At 36.2% G+C, this 23,701-nt stretch overlaps 2 protein-coding genes across 7 annotated transcripts in view; both read left to right on the top strand.

The window, feature by feature from the left end:
• Positions 1-23,701, top strand: part of LOC145673281 (glycogen debranching enzyme) — a 229,431-nt gene that overhangs the window by 68,653 nt on the left and 137,077 nt on the right. The window contains exon 1 of one of the 6 annotated variants that reach the window (XM_081742835.1): positions 328-656. The exons of the other annotated variants lie outside the window; for them this stretch is intronic. The gene's annotated coding sequence lies outside the window, so the exon portion shown is untranslated. Of the gene's footprint in view, positions 1-327; positions 657-23,701 lie in introns of those variants that run through there. 6 annotated transcript variants of the gene reach the window in all.
• On the top strand, positions 651-1,697 carry LOC145673284 (tRNA methyltransferase 10 homolog A). Its single transcript, XM_081742840.1, has one exon. The coding sequence runs from the start codon at positions 824-826 to the stop codon at positions 1,688-1,690; it is 867 nt and encodes a 288-aa protein (XP_081598966.1). The 5' UTR covers positions 651-823; the 3' UTR covers positions 1,691-1,697.

Raw genomic sequence — 23,701 nt, 5'->3', positions numbered from 1 at the left:
TCTTATGTCGGCGGTACTCTTGCCCCCCCCCCAAGCGAAGTCTGAAATGACGCCCCTGCCTACGTATGCCGCATACCTTATTCTTACGTTCTACTTAAAATTAAATGCAAACGGGCAAGCAAGAAATGCTATACATTGCTAATACGTCTGCTTGCTCTTTGATACGTTGAAATGATTTATTAATTGGTTTATGAGTTTGATATGGTGATTGATTGCCTGTTGTGGTGGTACAGAGCTCGTAGCACAGATCATCATACCCTGGCTCGTAGTTTGCTGAAATAACCTGCAAGATGTCAGCACTCATCAAACTCCATATGTAGTAGCAGACGAAATAATAGTTGAGCATCGATATAAGTGAAGATGAGGATTGAGGAAAAAGGAAAAGGAAACGAGGTGCAGCAAACTTAACAGCTCTACGATAAGCTTTACCAAAGTGGAACGACTAGACAAAATGCCATGAGAAGTTAACAGAAACATACTGTTTAATAAGGTGTTCTACAAGGAACTATTAGGAAATCTGAATGTACTCCACGCAATATTGTATGTATTCTGTGCAGTGGAGAGTATTCTGTGAAACGTCAAGGTCGTTCTAGTGTCCTTTTGACTTACATGCAACAGTTAACCTAATTGTGGCTCGATGAATGGAGTAACATAAGGTACTGTTCATTGTGTGTTATCTAATATGTATTCAAGTAAAATGAATATTGATTGCATGTATTAATATATTTTGTATTTGATGCTTAGTTATAAAAATTTTTTACTCCACGAAATTTGTACAAGGGAGTACAAGTGAATGTTTTCTTGAAAGTTTAAATAAATAAAAATGATCGAGAGTGAAAGTGAGTGTAAAGAGCCCCCACAGAAGTGTCTGAAACTAGATAGTGAAGTTAATAGTGATAAATCAAAAGATGGTAATATGTGTGAGACACCGGTAGTGGAGAGCGAAAAAGGCTTATCGAAAAGACAGTTAAAGAAATTAAAGAAAAAGGAACAATGGTTGCAGAACAGAGTCGTTAAAAGGGCGAGAGAAAAGCAGAAATTAAAGGAGAAGAAATTAGAAGCTCGTTTAAACAATGTAAAGTTAGGTCCGTCTAGAAAAGAACTTAAAAAGTCCACAATGGCAAATAGTAAGTGCAAAGTGACAGTTGTGATTGATATGTCCTTTGATGATTTGATGAACGATAAGGATATTGGCAAGTGCGTGAAACAGATTCATCGTTGTTACAGTTTAAATAGAAGAGCGAAGGACCCTCTTCAATTCTATGTTTCAAGTTTTGGTGCCAAGACCAAGAAGGAAATGGCCAAACATGAGGGATATCAGAATTGGGATGTATATTTTAGAGACGAAAGCTATATAGATATTTTTGACAGAACAGCAATAGTATACCTAACAAGTGAATCGGAAAATACGATCACAAAGCTGGAAGATGATAAGGTTTATATAATAGGTGGCTTGGTTGATCACAATGCTCATAAAGGTCTGTGTTATAATTTGGCAAAAGACAAGCAAATTTCGCATGGGAGACTCCCGTTAGATGAGTTTATAAAAATGAAAGCACGGAAGGTCTTAACTATTGATCATGTGTTTGAAATAATGTTGTATGTTTCCCAAGGGAATTCTTGGGACGAAGCGTTTCTTCGTGTATTACCTCAAAGAAAAGGTGCTGTTAAAAAAGACGTGGATGCTTAAAGTTAAATATTTGTTTTTTTATTTTGTTAGATACAATTTCCCCATGCAGTTCCAGGTCCTTTCCCATTTATGGAGGTACAGTTTTGTATAATTTACGGATGAAACATCAATTCTGACTTCGAAGGAGGAACATACAAAAAATCGGAATATATGTGGATCTTAACCCGTAACATGAGTAAAACGTGAGAATATGCAATACAAAGCCAGTGTTTGTAACCACAAAAGAGCGTTCTGTTAAACACGATCATACAAAATATGATTGTAAATCGTGATCCTTAATTATCGAAGTATCCCAAGAATGTCCAAAAAGTGTCCGAGAACAGTGTAAGTAAATTCCGGAATTTGGTGATGTGGTAGACATCAGAAAAGATTGAAGCAGAAATTTGAATTACCGGACATTGGAAAGCATAAAACGTTAGGATTTTAAGGACTCTCTCACATATATCGTGAGATAGAAATACGAAATGCAAAGTGCTCTATAAGTAAGGCATGATGAAGGGAGTGCTGCACAAAGTGATCATATAATTTTCCAAGGCTGTGCCACAAGCAAGGCATGTGTTTTCTGATACATAGTGTTTTCCCACTACCTTGGTTTATGCATATAGGCTGATATGCCTGATTGACGTACCCCTTCGCTAGCGCTCGAGCCTTTAAGTTACACTCCTACCCTCACTCGGTTGCATAGCAGTGTGCTTTCTAGTGACAACCCAGCACAGGTTCGTTTATAGTTTTAGTTAATTTGTGTGCAGTGCAGTCTTTGTCATATTGTACACGCTGTATTTACACTCAGCCTTTCGAAAGTCAATCTGCACCAATTAATGGAACTCCTTTCTTAAGGAACACAATTTAAGGTAGGAGGTGTGTATTTGTTGCTAAGAGAAGTTTATATTTTATGAACGTATGCCCCCATAAAATAGGATAGCACGCAGTAACTACATTAGGTAAATACATTTATACTTATGATAGGCTGTATTATCGTTTGTTTCATCAGAGGTTTCCACCTATTACCTTAGAGTGTGTTTCCAAAGGGGTTGCAATACTGAGTGCAGATTTACTTTCGGGGAGCTTACCCGTTACGGGCATAAATACAGCATGTGGACATGTCCCATATAAACGACTAGCCGAATAACACTATACAACATGTGTTACTTAGCCATTAAAAAGCACAAATGCTATTTCACCGAGTCAGGATAGGACCGCACGAGGGTGCATCCGTGGGGAGCAGGACGTATTTCATGTAGAGATGCAAAAAAAAGGCGGCTTTTTTGAATCAATGGTTTTTTCTAATAAAAAGCCTTTTTTGGGAAAAAAAGAGAATTTTGGAAATTTTGGCTTTTTTCATTTTCATGATTTTTCTATCTAAATAGCTTTCTTATAGTATGTTCTATAGTTAGATAAGAATTACATGACCTAAATGCGATATTTCGCTCTGAAATTCACCATCAAGATGGATGGAGCACATGTTTTACGAATTAAAGCTAACATAAATGTAGTATTTGAGGGCAATTTTAGAGGCTATTTAACTTTATTTTAACTTTTGAGTTATCGACATCTTTTTTCTTCTCTAGATGATTTTAGTTTGTCATCCGTGTTTCATTTCTAAGAGCTTAGTACTCTAGCTTCTTGCGCAAAAGTTAAGCTTACGTTTTTCTATATATCCGTCAAAGCGTACGTTTTTCAATATATCCGTCAAACCGTACTTCCACATTTCTGTTATACTATGCTATGCAGTGATTTAGCAATAATTTTCCGGACACAACTTTGAATACCAATTTATACAAATAATCAGTAGCGGATTTAGAAAAATACTTTAGGGAGGGGGGTTCTCTGATTGTTTCGTTTTCTAAACATTCGTAATTTTTATTTGACGGGAGCTTAAAGTTTATGAGTACAGGCATAACTAGTATTTCGTTTCGTTTATATGTTTAGCAATAATCTTCCGGATACAACCTTAAGATCATTTTATACTGAGACTTAGTGGCGGAATTAGAAAAGTATTTTGGGAAGGGATTTTCTTACTAATGTTTAGTTTTTATAAACATTCGTAATTTTTATTTGACAGGAGCTTAAAGTTTGAATAAAGGCATAACTAATAGATATTTCGTTTGTTGCATACATTACGTAACTTTGGGGAACAGGCTTCAGTCCGAAAGACCGCCCCCCTAACCTTTGCAAAACTATCACTGCTGGTAATTAGTAATAATAACGATTTAAAAACAATAAGAAAGGAAGTCGGCCAACTCACTGTACACACACTCTTTCTACACTCACAGATGGAATGAATTAAAGCTTTGTCAGAATGGTCGAATGCTGGGTTGAATCCCGGACTTCCCGATAGAAGCGCAAAAGCTAACCACTCAGTCATGTTTGTTGTGCAGTTGTATTTAGCTTAACTTAAATATATTCCGTAGTTCTTTTTGGGGCGGGGGAGTTCCGTAATGATATGTTGAATCTCTCTGGGTAAAAATTGAGAAAACTTGAGGATTGGGTAAACCGTGATGGTGGCTGTATAAAACTTTACTGTAGAATTTCAAGAATATACAGAACCAAAAGCTCTATATGTGCAGCCTTTAAGTGTATCATATAAATCTAAGTATTTGTCTTATGTTTTATTTTAATTTTATTTTATTTCAAAAAGAGTGTGTGGAATATTTTGAAGTAAAAATACTACATACAATTTTGCTAGTTATTTGTGTTTTTTGTAAAAGTAGTGTTTACTTTTAGGGTTGGCTGGTTTACACCAACTTTTTTTAAATGACTGGTTTAACCCCCCCCCCCAAAAAAAAATAATAAATAGAAAAAAAAAAAACTAAAAATGCGAATCGTGTGAACTTCATGTTGACGTTTCCACTTATCAAACCATCTGCAATAGTTTTATTTCCCTTTCACCTTTTAATCAAGGTGTTCCATGTTCAATTCTTGGTCGAACCTCAACCCTTCTTTGATGCGTAAACCAAGTAGCGGTTCGGATGTCACTTTAAGCAAAAGTCTTCTCCTTGATAACCTCGGTATTTCGTAAGGATTTTAAGCCTAAACATACGAAACGAAAACAAATTGTATATTTCTGCATGACTAAATGCCTGTTGTTTTATAAAGAAGCCAAGATTTCTTAAATATATTGATAGAAATTGGCAAAATTTATCGATTGCCTACGTAGCTTCCAACGTTAGCTTGGATTGGACTTTCAATGATATCTACGTACCGGTACTAAATTTGTAATTTAATACCTCAGTTTTAGCGTACGGATTATGATACGTTGACCTTTAAATTTTACATGCAAAGCAATAACAGGAATTTCTCGTTATTGTCTTACATTTCAAGTGATGACGGGATTTTCCTGATGGCTAGGGCGGGAGCTTCTCAATATAAGAAATTTACTGACCGGACTACTTTAAGCTTATGGGACTTCTTCCAGCATAACCCCGCTGTTGCATAATAACACCAAGGTGAAACAAACTTATTTCTGTGAATATGTAATATAAATACATAAAGCAAAATATCTAAGTCAAAAAACCTGGTTTATACCAAAAAAAAAAAAAAAAAGCCTGGTTTAAACATCCCCAAAATAAGGGTTTTTGGCATTTTCAAAAACAACCATGGTTCTTGCCAACTCTGCTTACTTTTGTATATAGGAGGTTAAAAAATTCTTATTGTATACATTGGTTAATCCTTTGGAATTCATAATATAAATATGTTGAAGAAAAATTGTTTGAAATATCTTTTCGAAATTCATGGTTTATTTTCGAGGTTTTATATTATTATCGGCATCGACCACTACTTAAATGACTTTTGTGTTATAGAGAAACGAAACAAAGCCTGCTTTATTAATTTAAAGCAGAATTTTGGGAAAAGCCAAAAATTTCCCAAGCCAAAAAAAAAAAAAAAAAAAAAAAACCGAAGCAAAAAAAAGTTTTTTTTTTTTTTTTTCTCGAGCCCTTGCATCTCTAATTTCATGGCTTGCTTATGGAGAAGGACGTATTTCACATCACACTTTGCATTTCCTGTTTCTATCGAATGATACATATAAGAAGTAAGATCCAATATATTTTGAGTAATTATATGTTGGTTATCTTAAATTAAAAAATTTTTACGTCATTTCTTTTCTTACACTGGGGAGTCACCCAATTTCCTGTATACTACTAGTATATAGGTGCAGGTGTAAAATATGACTCATTTTCATAAAATTTACATACAAAGTCTATTAATTGAGAACCGGAAGAATAATATTTACGCAACATATTTATAGAAGCTGAGAACATGTATGTCATCAGTGAACAGAGGAACAGCGTTTGAAAGGGTGGTTCATTACTGTACAATTCTAATGCATAACTATACTAGTGACAACCTTTACTAAGTTGGTGCATGTTTTTCATCCGGTCATTTATGCATATACCCACCGTCGCTTCGCGCCTGTTCCCTATGGGTACATCTTATTTTCCCTGTCCTTAACCATAATAGATAGGCATCTTGCTTATAATGATTACAGATCAGTTTGATGCATATCTTTCGCATTTGTTTTCATTTTCGCTCATTTCATCGTCGCTTCGCGCCTGTTCTTTACGGACGCATAATTTTTTGCCCTACTCTAAATCGGAGTAGGTAGGAATTGTGTTTTTAGTAACCACCTGGCACAGATTAGTGCGAGTTTTATCTCACGAGTAACAGTTTTAACGGCGTTGTTTGTGGGCATATAAATTTGTATATTGTAAGTCGGTACGCAGTTGATGGGTAAGCGCTCTGATGGTAATGTGTCTAGAAGCCATTAGACAATTATTTCTGATGTCATCCTTCGACTGATATTTTGCAAGTGAGGTATGGGCATGCGTGAACAAAAGAAGAATGTAGAAGCCATGAGTACTGTTTCCGTGAAGAAACTTTCTACTGTTACATAAACTTGTCCCCTGCTCTTAATCGATACGGTTAATAATTGTTGAATATTTTATGGAATATATGTACTGTGCTCAAAATCTTGATGATGATTATTAAAAAAACTTTTGAAAACATCGTATCACAAGCTAAATCATTAGAATTGCTAACTTTTGATTCGAGAGGTGTTTTTTTGATGCAGAAATTATAATTCTTGGCGATTCTAATAAGTAAAGATCGCCGATTCTAAAATTAATCGACGATTCTTGAGCGAAGACTGAAATGCTATGGTTGGGCCGGAAATCGAACCCAAGTCTCCTTCACACTCGGGCGGTGTTCTGCAATGTTGTTCAGAGTTAGCAAGAAATCGCAATTGAAATAATATAATCCTCAAATATTTAAATTGTAATTATTAATGGTGTTCAGTACCTGCGATATATGTTTCTTTTGAAATGAACTGGAATTTTGATGGTTTGATTTCACCGATTCAAAGTTATTTTAGTATTCGTTACTTTGTGAATATAGAAATGGGAGGGGAGAAAGTAGGCAGGAGACAAATTTTCGATACCTAGGTAATAGTATTAGTGATTATATGAAGTGTGAACGTGAAATAAAAGCAAGGATGGAAATAGCGAAAGAAGCCTGTAGGAGAGAAAAAATACTATTTTGTGGGACCTTTAAATAAAGAGTTGAAAAAGAAACTTATAAAATGCTTTGTGTTGAGTATTGTGCTGTATGGGTCAGAAACATGGACATTACACAAAGATGATGAAAAACGACTGGAAGCTTTCGAAATGTGGGTGTGGAAAAGAATGGAGCAAATTGTCGGGTCGAGCGGAAAACGAATGAGATGGTGTTAGAAATTGTGGGGAATAAAATAGAAATTTTAGAGTTAAGCGGAGGAAGAGAAACTTGTTGGGCCATTGGTCAAAAAGGAACTGTATCATGAGGGACGTGCTACAGGGTATGGTGGTAGGAAAGAGAGGGAGGGGGCGAAGGAGCTACAATTAATGAAAGATATCAAACCAGAGAAATCGTACATGAAGACAAAGAGGTTGGTGGAAGGTTGTGGAGCATGGACGCTTCTCAGTTACAGAGATGATAATATTGATGACTGTGAAAATGAAATTTAAGTAATATTAAGATTATATGTAACTCAAATTCATTTTGAGAAGAAAAGGACATTTAACTAGACTTAAGAAAAGTAAATAAAATCACATCATTAACAATTCCAGTTGAATTCAAAGAAAACAGAAAATTGATTCCCATGTAAATCAATGTAAAAGTAAATGAAGGTACTGTAAGTATGCAACAGTGTAAATTGCCTGGGAAGTCTGTTAGCTGTCATCTTCATCGAATTATGTTTACTGCGAAAAGAGATTCTCATTGTACACGTAATGTGCTATTTTATCGTTATTATGTATTATCAAATAGGCTAGATAACTCCTCTTTTGTCTCATTGAATGAGTTCTCAACTTGCAAAGAAGTATTGGGTCATATAAAAAGTCTCCGCAGTTTTTTGGTACGTTTTTGAACAAAAAATTTCTTTATTGAAAGTCAGTTTTAATCAAGTACATGTTGACCATTATTATCTATGACCTTCTGCCATTTTTCGGGTAGCTTCGTAATTCTATCGCTGTAGGATTTCTGTGGTTTATTGTCGAAAAAATTTGGCCAAGTGATTTTCAGCAGCGCTTCGGTCAGCCAGTTTTTTTTTTTTTTTTTTTTTAATACCACCGAGAGGGTTTTGCAGAGACAGAAACAAATGGTAGTCAGACGGTGCAAGGTCCGGGCTATATGGTTGATGTATCAAAACTTTCCAACCAAGTTCTGTATGGTCGCGCGTTGTAATGATGGAACACAACTCCCTTTCTGTTGGCCAATTCTAGTCGCTTTTTCTGGATTGCTTCGTTCAATCGGCCGAGTTGTGCACAGTACAGCACCGAATTGATGGTTTCGTCAGGTTGCAGCAGCTCATAATAGACAATTCACTTCGAATCCCACCAAACACTCAACATAATCTTGTTTGCCGATAATCCAGGCTTTGAAGTCGTTTGTGGAGGGTCACCAGCCTTGGACCATGATCGCTTGCGTTTGATATTCTAGTATTTCACCCATTTTTTCGTAGCCCGTAACGAGTCGCTTCAAATAGAATAAAAAATTCACCGTCGACTATCATTTGTTTCGGTCTCTGCAAAACTTGAAAAAATTGGCCGACCGAAGTGCCACTGAAAGTGACTTGGCCAAGTTTCTCGACGATAAACCAAAGAAGTTCTACAGCGGTGGAATTATGAATCTCCCTGAAAAATGGCAAAAGGTCATAGATAATAATGGTCAATCTGTACTAGATTAAAATTGATTTTTAATAAATAAATTTTTTGTTCACAAATGTACCAAAAAACCGCAGGGGACTTTTTATATGATCAAATATATATTTATTTTTATGTTAGGCTCCTTTAAATGAGGCATAGACTTCCAGTGCACTTTCTTTGCCCTACATATTAATGTTGTTAAAATTCGAATAATGGATTATTCGTTACTGGAACAATTATTCGGATAAGGAATAATTAGTCGAATATTGAGAGCAAATATTCGAAGAACAGAAAAAAAATATTCAAATTTCAACTGCACTAAAATACTACATAATGAGACTAAGGCGAAGTCAGATGAGTATAGATAATCCTTTCGGAGTTAGACTTCAATTACGCTTTTTCAGTTTTCTTTCTTTTCTTCAAAAGATACAATGGAGTGTGAGTGCGCAATAATAGTAGCGTGAGGATTAAATTTGTTCAACGCATGCCATCACATGAAACTGCACTGTAAAAATAGTGTAGTGCTGTCCTCACTTAAGCTGCTACTAGAAGAGCAGAATAAAACTATTTATGATTTTCGGTTGTTCTGTTGAAAGAGTTCAAGGCAAAAATATATCGAGTAACAACCGGTGTAATACATTACTAGTTTCATCTGTAACTCCGAAGTATCCTCCTGGAGCCGCGGTGGTTCAGTGGTAGAGCGTTCACCTCTTGTGGATGGGGTCCTTAGTTCGATCCCAGATCGCGCCAAATGAGCTTTGTGGTGGTCAAACACCATTGGCGTAGGGTTTTTTCGAGTTTCTCCCACTGTCTTCATTCATCCATTTCATTCATTTCTCATCATCACAATCTCCTTTAGCCTAGCCAGCATAATCGCGATACGTTCCGTCATTAGCGAGTAACAGAGGAAAACATATTTCGTGATGACGTCATACTGGCAAGCTGCAAAGAACAGGCTTTCATATACACAATGCAAAGCATTTCGTTTTTGCCACATTCTAAAGTGCGATTTCCTTTTACAGAACTAATTGCAGATTTACAAATGTCATCTGCATGTAGAAAATATCTGATGGTGGGCTACACAAAAGTTTTTATATTATAAAACGTAGTTTTTCCTACAAAGCATAAGTTCGGCGTTTTACAAAAGAAACTAAAAGTTTCGAAATCACTACCATTTAAATAGATGGCGGACGAGATTGCTGCAACACCTAAGTACCTTTTCTTTAATCATGGTTCCGATTCCCAAACATAAGTATGTTCATTTTCAAGTTTTGTTGCAATTTTTAATGATGACCCAATAATTTTGTAATTCATATACGGCAAAAATGAAATAACATCTTTAAAGTTAGCCAGAATACGAAAAAAACTTTACCGGTTAAATTTGTTTTATTCGCATTGTTCTCTGTGGAAGAACTCTCGCCACCCGTTTCATCATCATTGTCACTTGATACAGAAAAATTAAACAATGAATCAATGTTCTGAGGAACGCTGGCATCGTCACTGGTTCCATCTACAAGCCGGTGTATTCATATTGTATAGTAAATGTATTTACATTTATTTCTAAAACAGTACCTTCAGAATCATGAGTGACACCGTCGCTATTTACCTCTAATTCTCCGTCTTGACTGCAACCGTCAATTGCGTCTTGTACGATTTTTTACGTAGGTAACTGGACATACATCGGCGCTTGTTCAATGGCTCGAATTCTAAACCTTTCAATAATATACTTGGAACAGCATTCTTTCTCAGTGTGCTGGTATATGATTCTCCTGGCATTAGCTTTTCTTTCAATAAAAATGACTGCTCGAATTCGGACGCTTCAAGATGTTTTGAACAAATACGAGTATTTTTATTTGGCACAAAATTTTTCCTGTTGATTTTCTTGAGCAGTAGTTTATATCTATCTGGTGATTTTTCACGACTTGGAAACGGAAAAAAAAAAAGAAAAAAAACCTTTATATCCTCAGCTTTAACACCACGAGAATTATAACCGAAAACACAGCACATGTTAGGCATTTCAACCCCACTTCACAAACACAGCACGCGCTGTACTAACACGTGGTTTCTACTTCACATCAGTGTTCCTTTCAGAAAAATGCTCCCAGGACGCACTTAGTATTCGGAGGGGCACATAGTGTTTTTACACAGCCCTATTCTATTTATTATATTATAGACGTATTATTTTAGTCTCCTCCGGGGGGGGGGAACTCTCAGAGCTCCGGGAGTCAGTGCCCCACCCAAAAACATGTACGGAAGAAACACTACTCTCTCTCTCTCTCTCTCTCTCTCTCTCTCTCTCTCTCTCTATATATATATATATATATATATATATATATATATATATATATATATATATATATATATATATATATATATAAAAATTGCTGCTGTAGGGAAAATAACTAACAAAAACGTCCCTCAAGAATTCAACACAGCAAGACTGCGAACGAACCCAAAACAATCTATTTAAAATCCAGTGCAATAGGTTTATCAGCTGCACATAAGTGGTTGCTGACTCACTTTGAATTTATTGCTAGCCCACGTGTGACGTCAGCATTTACGATTCATCACAATCAAGCGCCTATACAGGGTGTCTATCGGTCACGAAAGTCACGAATGTCACGAAAAAGTCACGAAATCAGAAAACAGTCATGAAAGTCACGAAATTTAGCTTTTGGGTCATGGTTTTTTAAAACTGTACAAATGTAAGTACAGATTGGAAAATTTTGTTCTATAAAACGTCAAAATTCGCGTTTAGATGCTACCAAATCACAAGCGAAGTACGTTTCTATCGCATGGATGAAAATTCGGCCTAATTCGCACCCAAATTCGCTCTTCAAAATGCTAGAAAAATTTTTGATTTGGTAAAGAAAAGGTCACGAAATTTCATTTTGGAATTTTAGTAGACAACCTGCTATAGAAGCTAAAGGAGATGGCCTATCAAGATTTAAAATACGTCTCTCTTATTTTTAGAACTCTTTCTATTGCACCAAATTTGTTTTTTAACTCGAACTTGTTTTTAACGCGAACTAAGGATTTCATTTTCAGAACTATCCTGACAAGGGAGGGTTACGAAGTGGCTCCGCTGAGATCCGAACGAGACAATTGTGTTTGCATTTGATATATTTTGTAATACAACATATTTTGTAATGTAAAAGCTACAAAGCTGGCAGAATAGTTTGAACCGGGTCATTTGTTCGGAAACAGTTGGGTAAATGGAAACCTCAGCGAATACATATCCCATCGTTTTCAAGGACACACTTTTTAAGATAAAAAAGTTTGCCCCAGGGTGCCCCGCAGGATCACAGACGGGGTCCAACTCAAAATTTTCAAATGGGAACGGGGGTTAAATAGCACATCGTTTGGAAGCTGTTGTAAAATTACAGAGAATGGAACAAGTCTCGACTCGCTACAACCCTGTGCAAAATGGCGGAGGGTCAAAATGTAAACAAAAACTTAATTGAAAGGTCCATGGTCACTCCTATAAATCGGAAACGGTGATACAAATATGAAAACAGAAAGGGAAGGTGGCATTATTTTCAAAGTACAGCGATTTAAGTTAAAGCGTCTTGTCCCGGTGCCCCCCACAGGATCCCAGGTGGTGTTCAACTAGAAAGTTTCAAATGGAAAGATGGGTTAAGTAGCACATCGTTTGAAAGCTGTTAAATGAAAGAAGATGAAGCAAGTCTCGACTTTCTACGACAATCTGTGCAAAATGGCGGTGGGTTAAATTGTAAACAAAAGCTTAATTGAAAATCTATGGCCACCGCGAATCCAAGATGGCCGCTTAAAACCTGTGTCATTCATATCAGTACAAATCTAAATCTCTATTTTTCTCTATTATGTATTTAGAAACAATAGGAATACTGAAGAACAATTTAATTTCGATTCGTTTCAACTATTATTTCATTCAGTAACAACACACATATGTTTTGTTTCTAATGCATATTCTTCACGGTTCTCTCGATATCTTTTACGTGAATATAACGAATATGCGATGAACACAGAACTCTGACTTCCTATTCATACTGCTAAACAGAAGTTGAATACCCTCGGGTATTTTTCTAATTTTGTCATATGCAGTTTATACATAAAGGACTTGCTGCACCAGTCAGGTTGGGGGCTCTATTATAACGTATGTGATGGTTACATTTTTATGCCATTCGTTGGTTTGAAAGCAAAATCTCAAGCAATACCAAATATACAAAAAGAAAAAAAGAATCATTTACAAGATTGGCGAGCAGTACCAAACCACGGGTAAATCATTTCTGTGCATCGAGCTGCGCAAGCTATGTTGGTTTATCATAATATTATAAGTAGTATTTTTATATACAAAATCCTTTTTCACGCTGGCAGCCATATTTAATTACAGATGATACTCTGATATTTTGAGGATATCTGCTATTAATCATAAACGTGAATACCACATTTCGCTTCTGTAACCCCAGTGATTTGAGCTGAACATGCGTTCGATACATAGTGCGGCATTTTGAACTCAAGATGTCGCGTTTTTTAACATTTCGCATCTTTTTGTCACGTACTGATCAACATTCATGCCAAATTTTGTTTTCCTAGCTTCAGCAGTTTGGTATGCCTATCCTTTCGATATAGGTTGTAAGCGGCTATCTTAGATTCAAGGTGGCCATAGATTTTCAATTAAGCTTTTGTTTACATTTTGACCCGTCGCCATTTTGCACAGGGTTGTCGTAGAAATTCGAGACTTGCTTCATCTTCTTTCATTTCACAACAGCTTTCAAACGCTGTGCTACTTAACCCCTCTTGCTATTTGAAAATTTTGAGTTAGACCCCGTCTGGGACCCTGCTGGGTACCTTGGGGCAAAGTTTTTACCCCAAAAAGTGTGTGCTTGAAAATGATGGGATATGTGTTCGCCGAGGTTTCCATTTACTCAACTGCTTGCGAACAAATGAGTCGATTCAAACTGTTCTGCCAGATAATTTTTCGTAGCTTTTACATTGCAAAATATGTTATAACGCACGATACTCCGCTCGGTGGCACGTATAACTTTGGTATTCGTCTAGTTATAACATATCAAATGCAAACACAATTGTCTCGTTCGGATCTCAGCGGAACAACTTCGTGACCCTCCCTTGAGAGTTAAATATTAACATTCTTACCTTGTATTAAGTTAGGTTATTTGTCTAAACTGTGCACTGTGCCACTTCTTTTCAGTATTCAAAATTTACTAAATGGGACTTAGGCCTATCACTACATTACACTTTCTCTAAAAAGAATTTTGGCTAAAATGTTGAAAGTGGTTAACACTTTTCTCGAATTTCGATATTTTCTTCAGTCGCAGGAAGATTTGTGGAGAAAAACTAGTAACAATGGTTATTAACAATACAATACGAGTTTCAAAAAGAAAAAAATATTGTTTCTAAGGTTTCCGTGGATTAGTGTTTCACTATTTCCTCTAGATGCGTCTAGCGTGGCAATTTTAAGAAGTTACTGAAGAAAGTGGCATATAACACTGAAACAATCGAAGTAAATTACCTAACTTCAGTTACAAGGTAAGAACATTCTATTATGTATTCTATGCCATCGGTCAGCAAATGTACTGAGTTACTGTTCGGTCAGACTATCATACGTTCACCAACCGTTTCGTACATTTAGAACTTTAATTTATTAAATATGTACTCAATACGGTGCTTATTAAGCCCTTAGTTTTCAAACACACTGCGTACTTTTGACATTATTATTTCCGTCCTCAGACAGTTTTTTTTTTTTTTCCTCAGAAAACTGCTAGTGCATGACAAATTACATCAGTGATGTTTGCCATTTTTCTGCATCCATAACTTACGCACTTCCAGTAGTCTTTTAATTAAATTTTCCTTGTTCCTTTATTATTTTTTTCTTCCTCGAATTAACCGGTGTCTTGTAAAGCTGGCGATTTGTAATTAATGGAATCTTAGTTCGAAATTCTCACCAATTTTTTTTTTTTTTCTGCATGTATTTCAGTTTACTTCATTCATAAATATATTGACCCCTTTGCAGAGCCATTTTTAGTGTTTATTAACAGTTCGACTAACGCGTGATGCTAACTTTTCGTGTTTAGGCAGCCACGATTTTTCTGGAGGATTCGAGAAATCAAGAGGGAATTATTCTCTCTCACATTGATTCCTCATAATGTGCTTTTCAATATAAATCGTTGCTAATTTCATTGACCTGTTTCTAAATACAGAAGTTACCACCACGTGCAGCAAACTCTTAATACTATGCTAAAAATATTCTTGAATTGGTCGAAGAGAACATGAACGTAATGAGACATAAGGCAATTCCTTTTGGTTTCCAATTTGTGCTAAGTATCGATGGAACTGGTGAAGCTTCACCCGTACCTTTTTTTTCTGGACATCATCATCTGATGATGCCCTAACACTTATTGTATTTTGTACATATTTCTACAAGTAATTAGTGAATAATTTGTTTAGGTATTTTCACATTCCTCTTCTCCGCCGAGATTTACATGCTTTTCCACCTTAACATGATCAAAGGCGTAGTTCTGTTTTAGAAAAAAAAATAATAATGTTCTTAGCTTTTAGAAATATTTAAATATTTATTGTTCTAATTGTGTTTGTTTTCAATCTGAACAAGGTTTAAACAATCTGTCTAAAGAAATTGCTGCATATTTAATATTTAGAAAAGTTACTTTTAAATGTGTCTTACTATTCTAATTTCTCCGTACAGTTACAAGAATTTATTTTGTCCTCCTCGCTGGGTTCGATTGGTTGTATTGGAGCATTGTTTGGAACACCGAGGCTGTATGAGACATGGATTCTTATAGTTAATATTGGAATCCGAACAACCATAGTGCGTTCGGATTTCAAGCCACTTTCATCGGGGGAACCTAGGTGCACGCGCTAATCATTAGACGAACTGGAAGGGCTCGGCAGCTTCAAAATTTCTACTGGAAACTTACATCTTATGACGTAATAATGTCATGTTGTATTTAAAGAGAATTTTAGTGACGTTAATAATATTCCTATGTTGACCAATATTGCTGCAAGATCGATATTTCGAATACTTTACTCGGGTATCTATCGTCAGGAAAATAATAATAATAATAAAGCATAAATCGAGTTCGTCACATGCTTTGTTGCAGCAACTTAATGGAAATAATGAAATGATGTAAACCTATTTACCGTATTACTCAGATGAAGAATAAAGTTAGTTTTTGGTTGAAAGCTGTTGAAGGCTGCAAATTACTCTTAACTCATTTTTTATATGTACTTTCTTGTATGTAATATAAAACAAAATATGCACTTTCTTAAAATCTTCTGACGTTGAGTAAAACCGCATTCACTTTGTACTTGAAGGTTTTGTAATGGTAACAGACTGCAACTTCTAACTGCTTGAATGCGTCACCAAGTCAGTTTAAGACAATTTATTAGTAACTGTTTTCCTGTATGACATGAGAATAACGAGCATTCATATTTAGAGAGTTGATAAATAAAGCAGACTGTACGAAGATTTTTAAAGAACTGGTGTAAGAAGCATTCAGAGGCAGGTTTTTTAGACAAGTCAAAGAGAGCCCTGTTAGAGGCATTCTACTATAAGTAAGGAAGAAGGTAACTACTGAAAACCAAAAAGAATCTGGTAAAATTTACTTCTGAAGTAAATAAAATAATATAGCTCTGAGGTCCAGAAATAAGGATAAAGTTGAAGATTATTATTGTAATTCACACAGGAGTCCGCTGGAATATATAAGGTTAGTCGTAAGTGTCGAGGAAAGCAACATTACACTGATATGACTGAAAAGAATTTTAAGGTAAGACGTAAAAGAACGTAGCAGAAAACAATGAGTAGTAACGCAGATTTCATATATTTGAAGATAAGGACACCAAGGTTTCTTTTTCGCAAGTCGGTCGTAAATTGAAAGAAGTAATTGCGATTTTTTTTTTTTTTTTTAGTTCCCATGTTTATCCTCTATAGGCTAAAGGAGACAGATGATTAATGAAAATGAATGATTTTGAAATTAAATTTTTGTGCTTTCATCGGGAATTGAACCTGGGACCAAGTGTACCAAAGGAACACCCGCTAGCCACTAGACCAGCGGATAAGGCTACGAATAATCGTTGTTTGTCACTATTGTAGGTATTCTGCTATTATTAGTGGGTCACTTTACACAAACTGAGAAGCTTCTCAACACGAACTGAGATGCATCACGGTCTTTAGCTAGCCTCTTTCGCACCCTCTTCTTTTCCTCCCACCATACCTTCTGTCACGTCTCTCTCAATGCATTTACTTTTCAATGTCCCAATCGATTTCTCTTCCGCTTTTCAATTACATCTCGAATTGTTCGTTTCTCCCTCTGCAATTTCTAATACTTCTGACTAGTCTTTCGTTCTACGTAGCTAAATGTATCTATTCTTCTCAACACCCACATTTCGGAAGTTTCCAGTCGTTTTAGTCACTTATGCGTAATGTCCGTGTTTCTGCCCAATAGAGTACAATATCCTACGCGAAACGTTTTATTAGCTTTTCCCTAATTTCTTTATTCAACAACTCTCGAAATACACTGTTTTCCTCCTGAATGCTTCTTTTGCATTTCCTATCATTGCTTTTCTTTCACGTTCACACTTCAGGTCAGCATTAATAACCTACCCAGGTACCAAAAGCTAGTCGATTGTTCTTTCTCCCCTTATTTCTATATTTGACACCGACCGCTTTGTTTCGATCACTATGGCTTTTGTCTTTCTAACACTTGTTTCCATCTCTTTCTTCACAGCCCTTCCTCGATTGTTCTGATGGTATTATTGATCTTCTTGTCAGACTCCGCAACAAGTGCCCCAATATTGGGAATGTGGCGATCTCATCGCCCAGTTTTTCGCAACTGCAATAACCAGTGGTCCCCCAAGTTAGGGGTTGTAGGACTCATCACCCTTCCCGTGAAAACCCTGTTGCGATGGTTGCCTCCGGTGCAACGACATTGCACAATTTTTTCTAAAGATTAGATCGTTGGTAATCTTTCTAATCTATGACTTATTAACGGAGAGCAGAAAGTGCTGAAATTGCGCAAATTTTCATCGCAACATTGCTAACAGGATTCAGGATATTATACGAATTTTGCACTAAAATGAAATGTATAAACGCCATTTCTTTGTGTGATATTCTTCTATTGTATTCTAATATTTACAAAACAAAATATACATTTACAGAATATTTCACGTTTACAGTTTGTATCCTCGGAATTTAAACCCTACAGCTTTTAAAAATGTCATACCAGTGCCTTCATGGTTTATCTGTGAATTTCTAAGATTAGCGTGTTTCCTTATGACAAACTCACTCCTTTAGACTTCTTCTGGTCTTTGGGCCTTAGAAGTTCCTTTTACTCCTTGAAGTATTGACGTCATTTTCTTGGCAGTTTCCGTTTGGATCCCTAGCAAAACAGATACTAGAGATGCTAAATATGTAAACAAATGCTTGTTTGTGATGAGCCAAAACTGGAAAATGTAAATTAATCATTATCTGATTGGTCGAACGCCTGTCCACATAAAGGAAACTTCTAGAAATATTTATATATTTTTTTTATATAAGTTTATTTTCCTTACAGTTTCCCAATATTAACTGTTTTCTTACAGTTTTAATCCTACAGGCAATCTTACAGCTAGACATGACACAGAAAATTATTGACGGGGACATGTTCTCCCGTTCCCCTACCTAAACACGCCCGTGCACACATGTAATAGCGATAACTGAAAGTGCTATTGTCATCCAATACTTTGTATTTTTTCCTTAAAACGACTTATGTTTCGGTGACTGTTTTTGTTAGTCGAAATGCTTATAGTAATGATGGCAACATTGCAATTTTTTTGCGCAATTTCCAACTTTGTTACCTTCTCACTAAGGCTTTATCTGTGACAACAGATAAGGCAGTGAAAGTTTGCGCAATTTCAGTGAAACATTGCCTCAATAACCAATCATGCCGCAGGGGAATGTTAATTTACAATATGCTGCCTCGGATGAAACTGGCCTAATTTTCTGTTGTGACCTTACTTTGACTACGATTTGGATAATCCCACCCTGATTTTCTGTTGTGACCTGGCAGTGATTTTATGGATTACGATTTGATTTCTGGGTCAAATTTCCATTTTCTTTTTCTTTCTTTTTCTTTTCTTTTCTTTTACCTGAGCATGATTTTTGGATCTGATTTTGGTTATTCTGAGGTCTTGTGACGCCGAAATGAAGCTTGTTGGCGCCTAGCCGTACTGCATAAGTAATGCCCTGAAATGTAAAACTAGGAGTGCGACATGTTGGACCTCCAAATAAGTCTGGCCTCTACCATGAACCGGTGGGATGGTGATCTCTTAAGACTACCCATCAATTGAGGATAGAAGGGACGCTGGCTCCTCAAACCTTTGGTCGGGAATAATCACTCAGCTTGTGACAAGCGTTGATTGTGATAGATAGTACTTGGCTTCCTCGCAGGTCCTCCAGAACGATGGCAGGGAAGAGGATGAGCTTATGGTTACTTTCACAGAAGGGCACAGCATCACCTCTCGTTAAAAGCTAGAGGTGTACTTTCACAATCAAAACAACAATATTCAGAACTTAATTGTTTGTGTTCAACATTCAAAGCACGGTGAATCAAAACTTTTTTTTTTTTTTTTTTTTTTTTTGTATCAAGCAATATAAAAAGAGCTGATTCACTGTGCTTAGAGTGTTTAACATGAACATTTGCCTTAGTCACTCGTCTCTCGTAGCCTAAAGGACATAATCATGGAATGTTAAACTGAAAGATTTCATTTCAAAGCCAAAGATACAGTACTCATTAGAGAAAGCGAACGAGGATAAGATTGTGGAACATGTCTGATGATACTTGTTTATTAAAAGATACAAAGGAAGAAACAGCTGTAGTTTGAATAAACTCACTTTCATTACAAATGTACACTTTTTGTCAATTGATTATTTCTAAATCAGTCACTCCATCGTGAAGGATGTTCTAAGAGTTAACTCTGTATATACCTTTTCTATCTGGATGGGTTAAATCTAGAAAAAAACTAACCAGAATCATGCCACTAGTAAAAAGTGCCCGCGTTTGGATAAATTTCTAATTGCTCTTTTAATACTAATTTGAGGATATTAATCTAATGAGACTATTTTCAAACATAACCTAAAAATTAGTTATCATGACTTGCAACTGGAATTAATGTCTTAAAATTTCTTGAACACACAATTTACAACTAAGATTCATATATACTACCCAGTTATTTCATAATTATTGTCAAAGATTTTTATCACCGTTTGACCATGCTGGTATGGGAGTGCTGCTATCTGAGTATCGTGGGCGAAGTGGATCCGTGAGGTGTTCATTTCACGGTGAAACGCGTGGTAGTAGGAACGTGTAGCGATTGAGTGGGGGCGACTATGAGAATCACGTTGCAGTTACAGCATTACATAAAGTAGGCATGCCACCACCATGGAACTTCGGTACCCTGAAACTTCTGCAAATCTGAACGATTTGTTTATCGCAGCATCCAAGGTTACAGTGGAATGAGAAGTGTCAGTATCTAGCAACGTAGAGATAGACCGCGCACAGTGAAGAGTCTAGAGGCAGTTAAAGCCATAGCTGCAAAAATGTGGCAAAATTTCGTCAGGACTCAATCGTGTTGTCCTGAAGGATGTTCATTTCAAGACCAACCATGCCACGAGTGTTCAATCAGGATCTGGGACTTAAAGTTTACGAAAAATGTACAGATCACTTCCTGACTGATGCGTCACACAAGCAGAAAGTGATGAAAGCCAAATGTCTTAAGCGTTAAGCAGGAAATCATCGCAGGACATTTTTTTCTCTCTCGACTATAAGCTGTTCACAGTTGAGCAGGCCTTTAATGCTCAAAATGACTGTATGTATGCATTATCATCAGTGCAAGCTGCTGAACGTGTTTCCATGATGCAAAGTTCCCCAGCACCCAACATCAGTCTTGGTGTGATGGGATGTGAGCTTCAACGGCACAACACTGTTCCATTTTTGTGAATAAGATATGAAGATACCGGCTACCATGTACCAAACCAGAGGGTTGAAGCCATTTGTGAAACCATTGAGTACCAACAATGGATCTTCCAACAGGATTCTGCTTCCGCGTACAAGGCATGGTCAACACAGGAGTGGGTACGGGCCAACGTTCCAGACTTCACATCAGACTGGCCCTCGAGCAACCCTGTATTTGAACCCGTTCACTGTAAATTGTGGTCAGTGCTTCAATCGGTAGCCTGCAAGAATAGACACTTTAATATGGACTTTCTGAAGGCAGCTCGCCACTTCCGCATCGACACTCTTCATAATTCCATTGATGAGTGGCCCACCAGACTCCGGGCCTCAAGGTATACATTTTGAAAACCGATTGGTGCTCTTCATGCTCCACACTTCTCTGTATGATCTTGCAAAAGGATATCAATCAGTGGCGTGGCCTTGTGCAGTTCGCAAGAGCACGTGAACCACCAAGTATCATGGGCTGTTTTTTTTTTTTTTTTTTTTTGTTAAGATATTTAATAATATTTAGAATATTATTATATTGTCGTTTTGTTTATACTCAGTTTGCTTTACCCGTTGCGTATATGCATTCCATAGTCACACCACCATATTTGCAACAGAACAGCGAGCGTGATAGACTGCTCTGTGTGTAGTACAGAAGATACACGCGGGTAGCTGAGTGGAGAAACAGTGGTCTCTTGACGTTCAAATCAAGATTTGCACGAGCAGTGTTGACAGCACTGTTGTTGACTTATTTCCAGTAATCTGGCGCTTTAAACAGAATCAAAGAATGAACTGCGTTGACAGCTGTTGCTGACTAATTTCCAGTAATGTGGCGCTTTAAACAGAATCAAACAATGAACTGCAGCTTAAAATACTGTATATAGAAGAATGTAGTAGTACTATATACCTCATTCTTTCAATCAGTTATCTACATTTCTTTTTATCTCAATTTCTCGTAATGAAAATATACTAATGGAACAAACAAAATTACGGCTTTCTGAGGTCGTACCAAGGGGAATGGGAGGTTTAAAACTCTTCCACAGAGAATTTTAAGTTCATGCAGAATAAAATTAAATTTTAATTTATTTTCAAGTCTTTTTAAAATGTGTATAATCTCTGATTTTTCTTTAGGCTACGGTTTTTTCAACCTAAATAAACTAAATGTTTGTAAGAAAAGCGAATAGCTTATCAAAACCTGCTGTACTTGGTAATATTGTTACAATGGTAAAATCTTACTTTCTGTATTGTGGGAATATGAAGGAAATTTTGGAATTGATTTTTTTCAACATTCATCTTTAGCACATGCAAAATGCAAAAAGACAAGTATTGAGATTTGCTGTAACCGGAAAGGTTTTTCTTTGGTGGGGGGCGGAACAGCAATGAAGTGTCTTGAGATAACAATGCAAAAGTACATGGACAAAGCGTTCCTAATTAAAGGTGCCTCATTAATTCAAATATACGAGTTGATTTTAACGTCCGTTTCAGCAGCGAGCTATGAGAGACGGGACCTACTGATTAACGTGGAACCCGAACCACATGAGCTCCCTCCGGGAATCGAATACGGGTCTCCCATGCCAAAGGCACTTACGCTAACCGCTTAACCACAAAGTAGCTCTTCAAATATACGACATAGCAGACGTTTGCAGTCTTGATACTAATGGACATTACATTTAGTATATTGTGAAGTTGATGGCGAGTCTGTAGAAAGAGAATGGCATACAACAAAATTCGTGAAAATCATAACAAATAATCCGAAGTTGACTTCAGAAACTGAAAGTTGTGTAACCATATTAAAGAATATGAAAGCATTCAAAGGAGTACCGTAGCTCAAAATACTCTCAGTGCATTAGCTATAGTATCAATGGAGAAAAAATTAAAAAAAAAAAAAAAAAAAAACTACTAAACTTCATAAGAGTTATTGCCAAGAAGAACATGAGAAGTAATTTCATATGCGAATGGAATGGAGTATTTGTTTATAAATTGGTATTTTTCATTGTGTAAATATATATATGGCTACTTTCATTGATTTAGTTTTTCTTATTTACAATACTGAAAGAATTCTAGAATAGAATTTTCTAACGACTGTGAACTACCGAAAAATTGTCACGAGACGCCACTGATATCAATATATCGTTAACACTATATCTTCATTTCCAAAACTCTGGCAGTATTTATGAAATAACTAGGTATACAACAATGTTCTATGTATTATTAGTGTAATTATTATTATTATTTTGTTGCCACGCATTTCACATTTATTGAATACCTTGCTCAAGAGAAGGCTACCTTTGTTATTAGATTTTTTTAATCGTGGAAAGAGTAAGAACATATAAAAACAAAATTCTGAAGATTGGTTTCTCCTGCTAATTGATTGTCGGGAGTAGCTGGATGAGAGATTCCTGTACCACGTCACTTGTTTAACAGTGAAACTTTCAACATTGGTACTGAAGGAGTAGGCTAAGCATTACTCTAAAACAGTATGCAAATATTACGATTGCGAGTTACTGGATGTTTTAGGTAAGGAGATATGAAACAAATAGTAATAATATGTATCCCATCACTTCTCTAAGTAGTTGTGATATTTATTTTATTTATTGAGATATTTATATACAATGTTTATTTATTTGACATAAAGCAGTAAAATTTTCCAAAATTGGAATATTTACATATTTATATGTTTATTAAATTTGAACATCAAGCAAATATAGGGACTCTGCACACATGCCGACTAACTGTCCGTTGCAGAATATCAAATTTCAGCAGACTTCCAAGAACTGTGGCTAAAGTTAGACGTGATTTTCGGTACTTTATTTCAAGGTTGCCAGGTAGTCTTCTCTTCA

Source organism: Thermobia domestica, chromosome 16 (genome assembly GCF_964235325.1).
Source record: "Thermobia domestica chromosome 16, izTheDome1.hap1.1, whole genome shotgun sequence".
Taxonomy (NCBI): domain Eukaryota; kingdom Metazoa; phylum Arthropoda; class Insecta; order Zygentoma; family Lepismatidae; genus Thermobia; species Thermobia domestica.
This window is presented reverse-complemented; position numbering and strand designations above follow the sequence as displayed.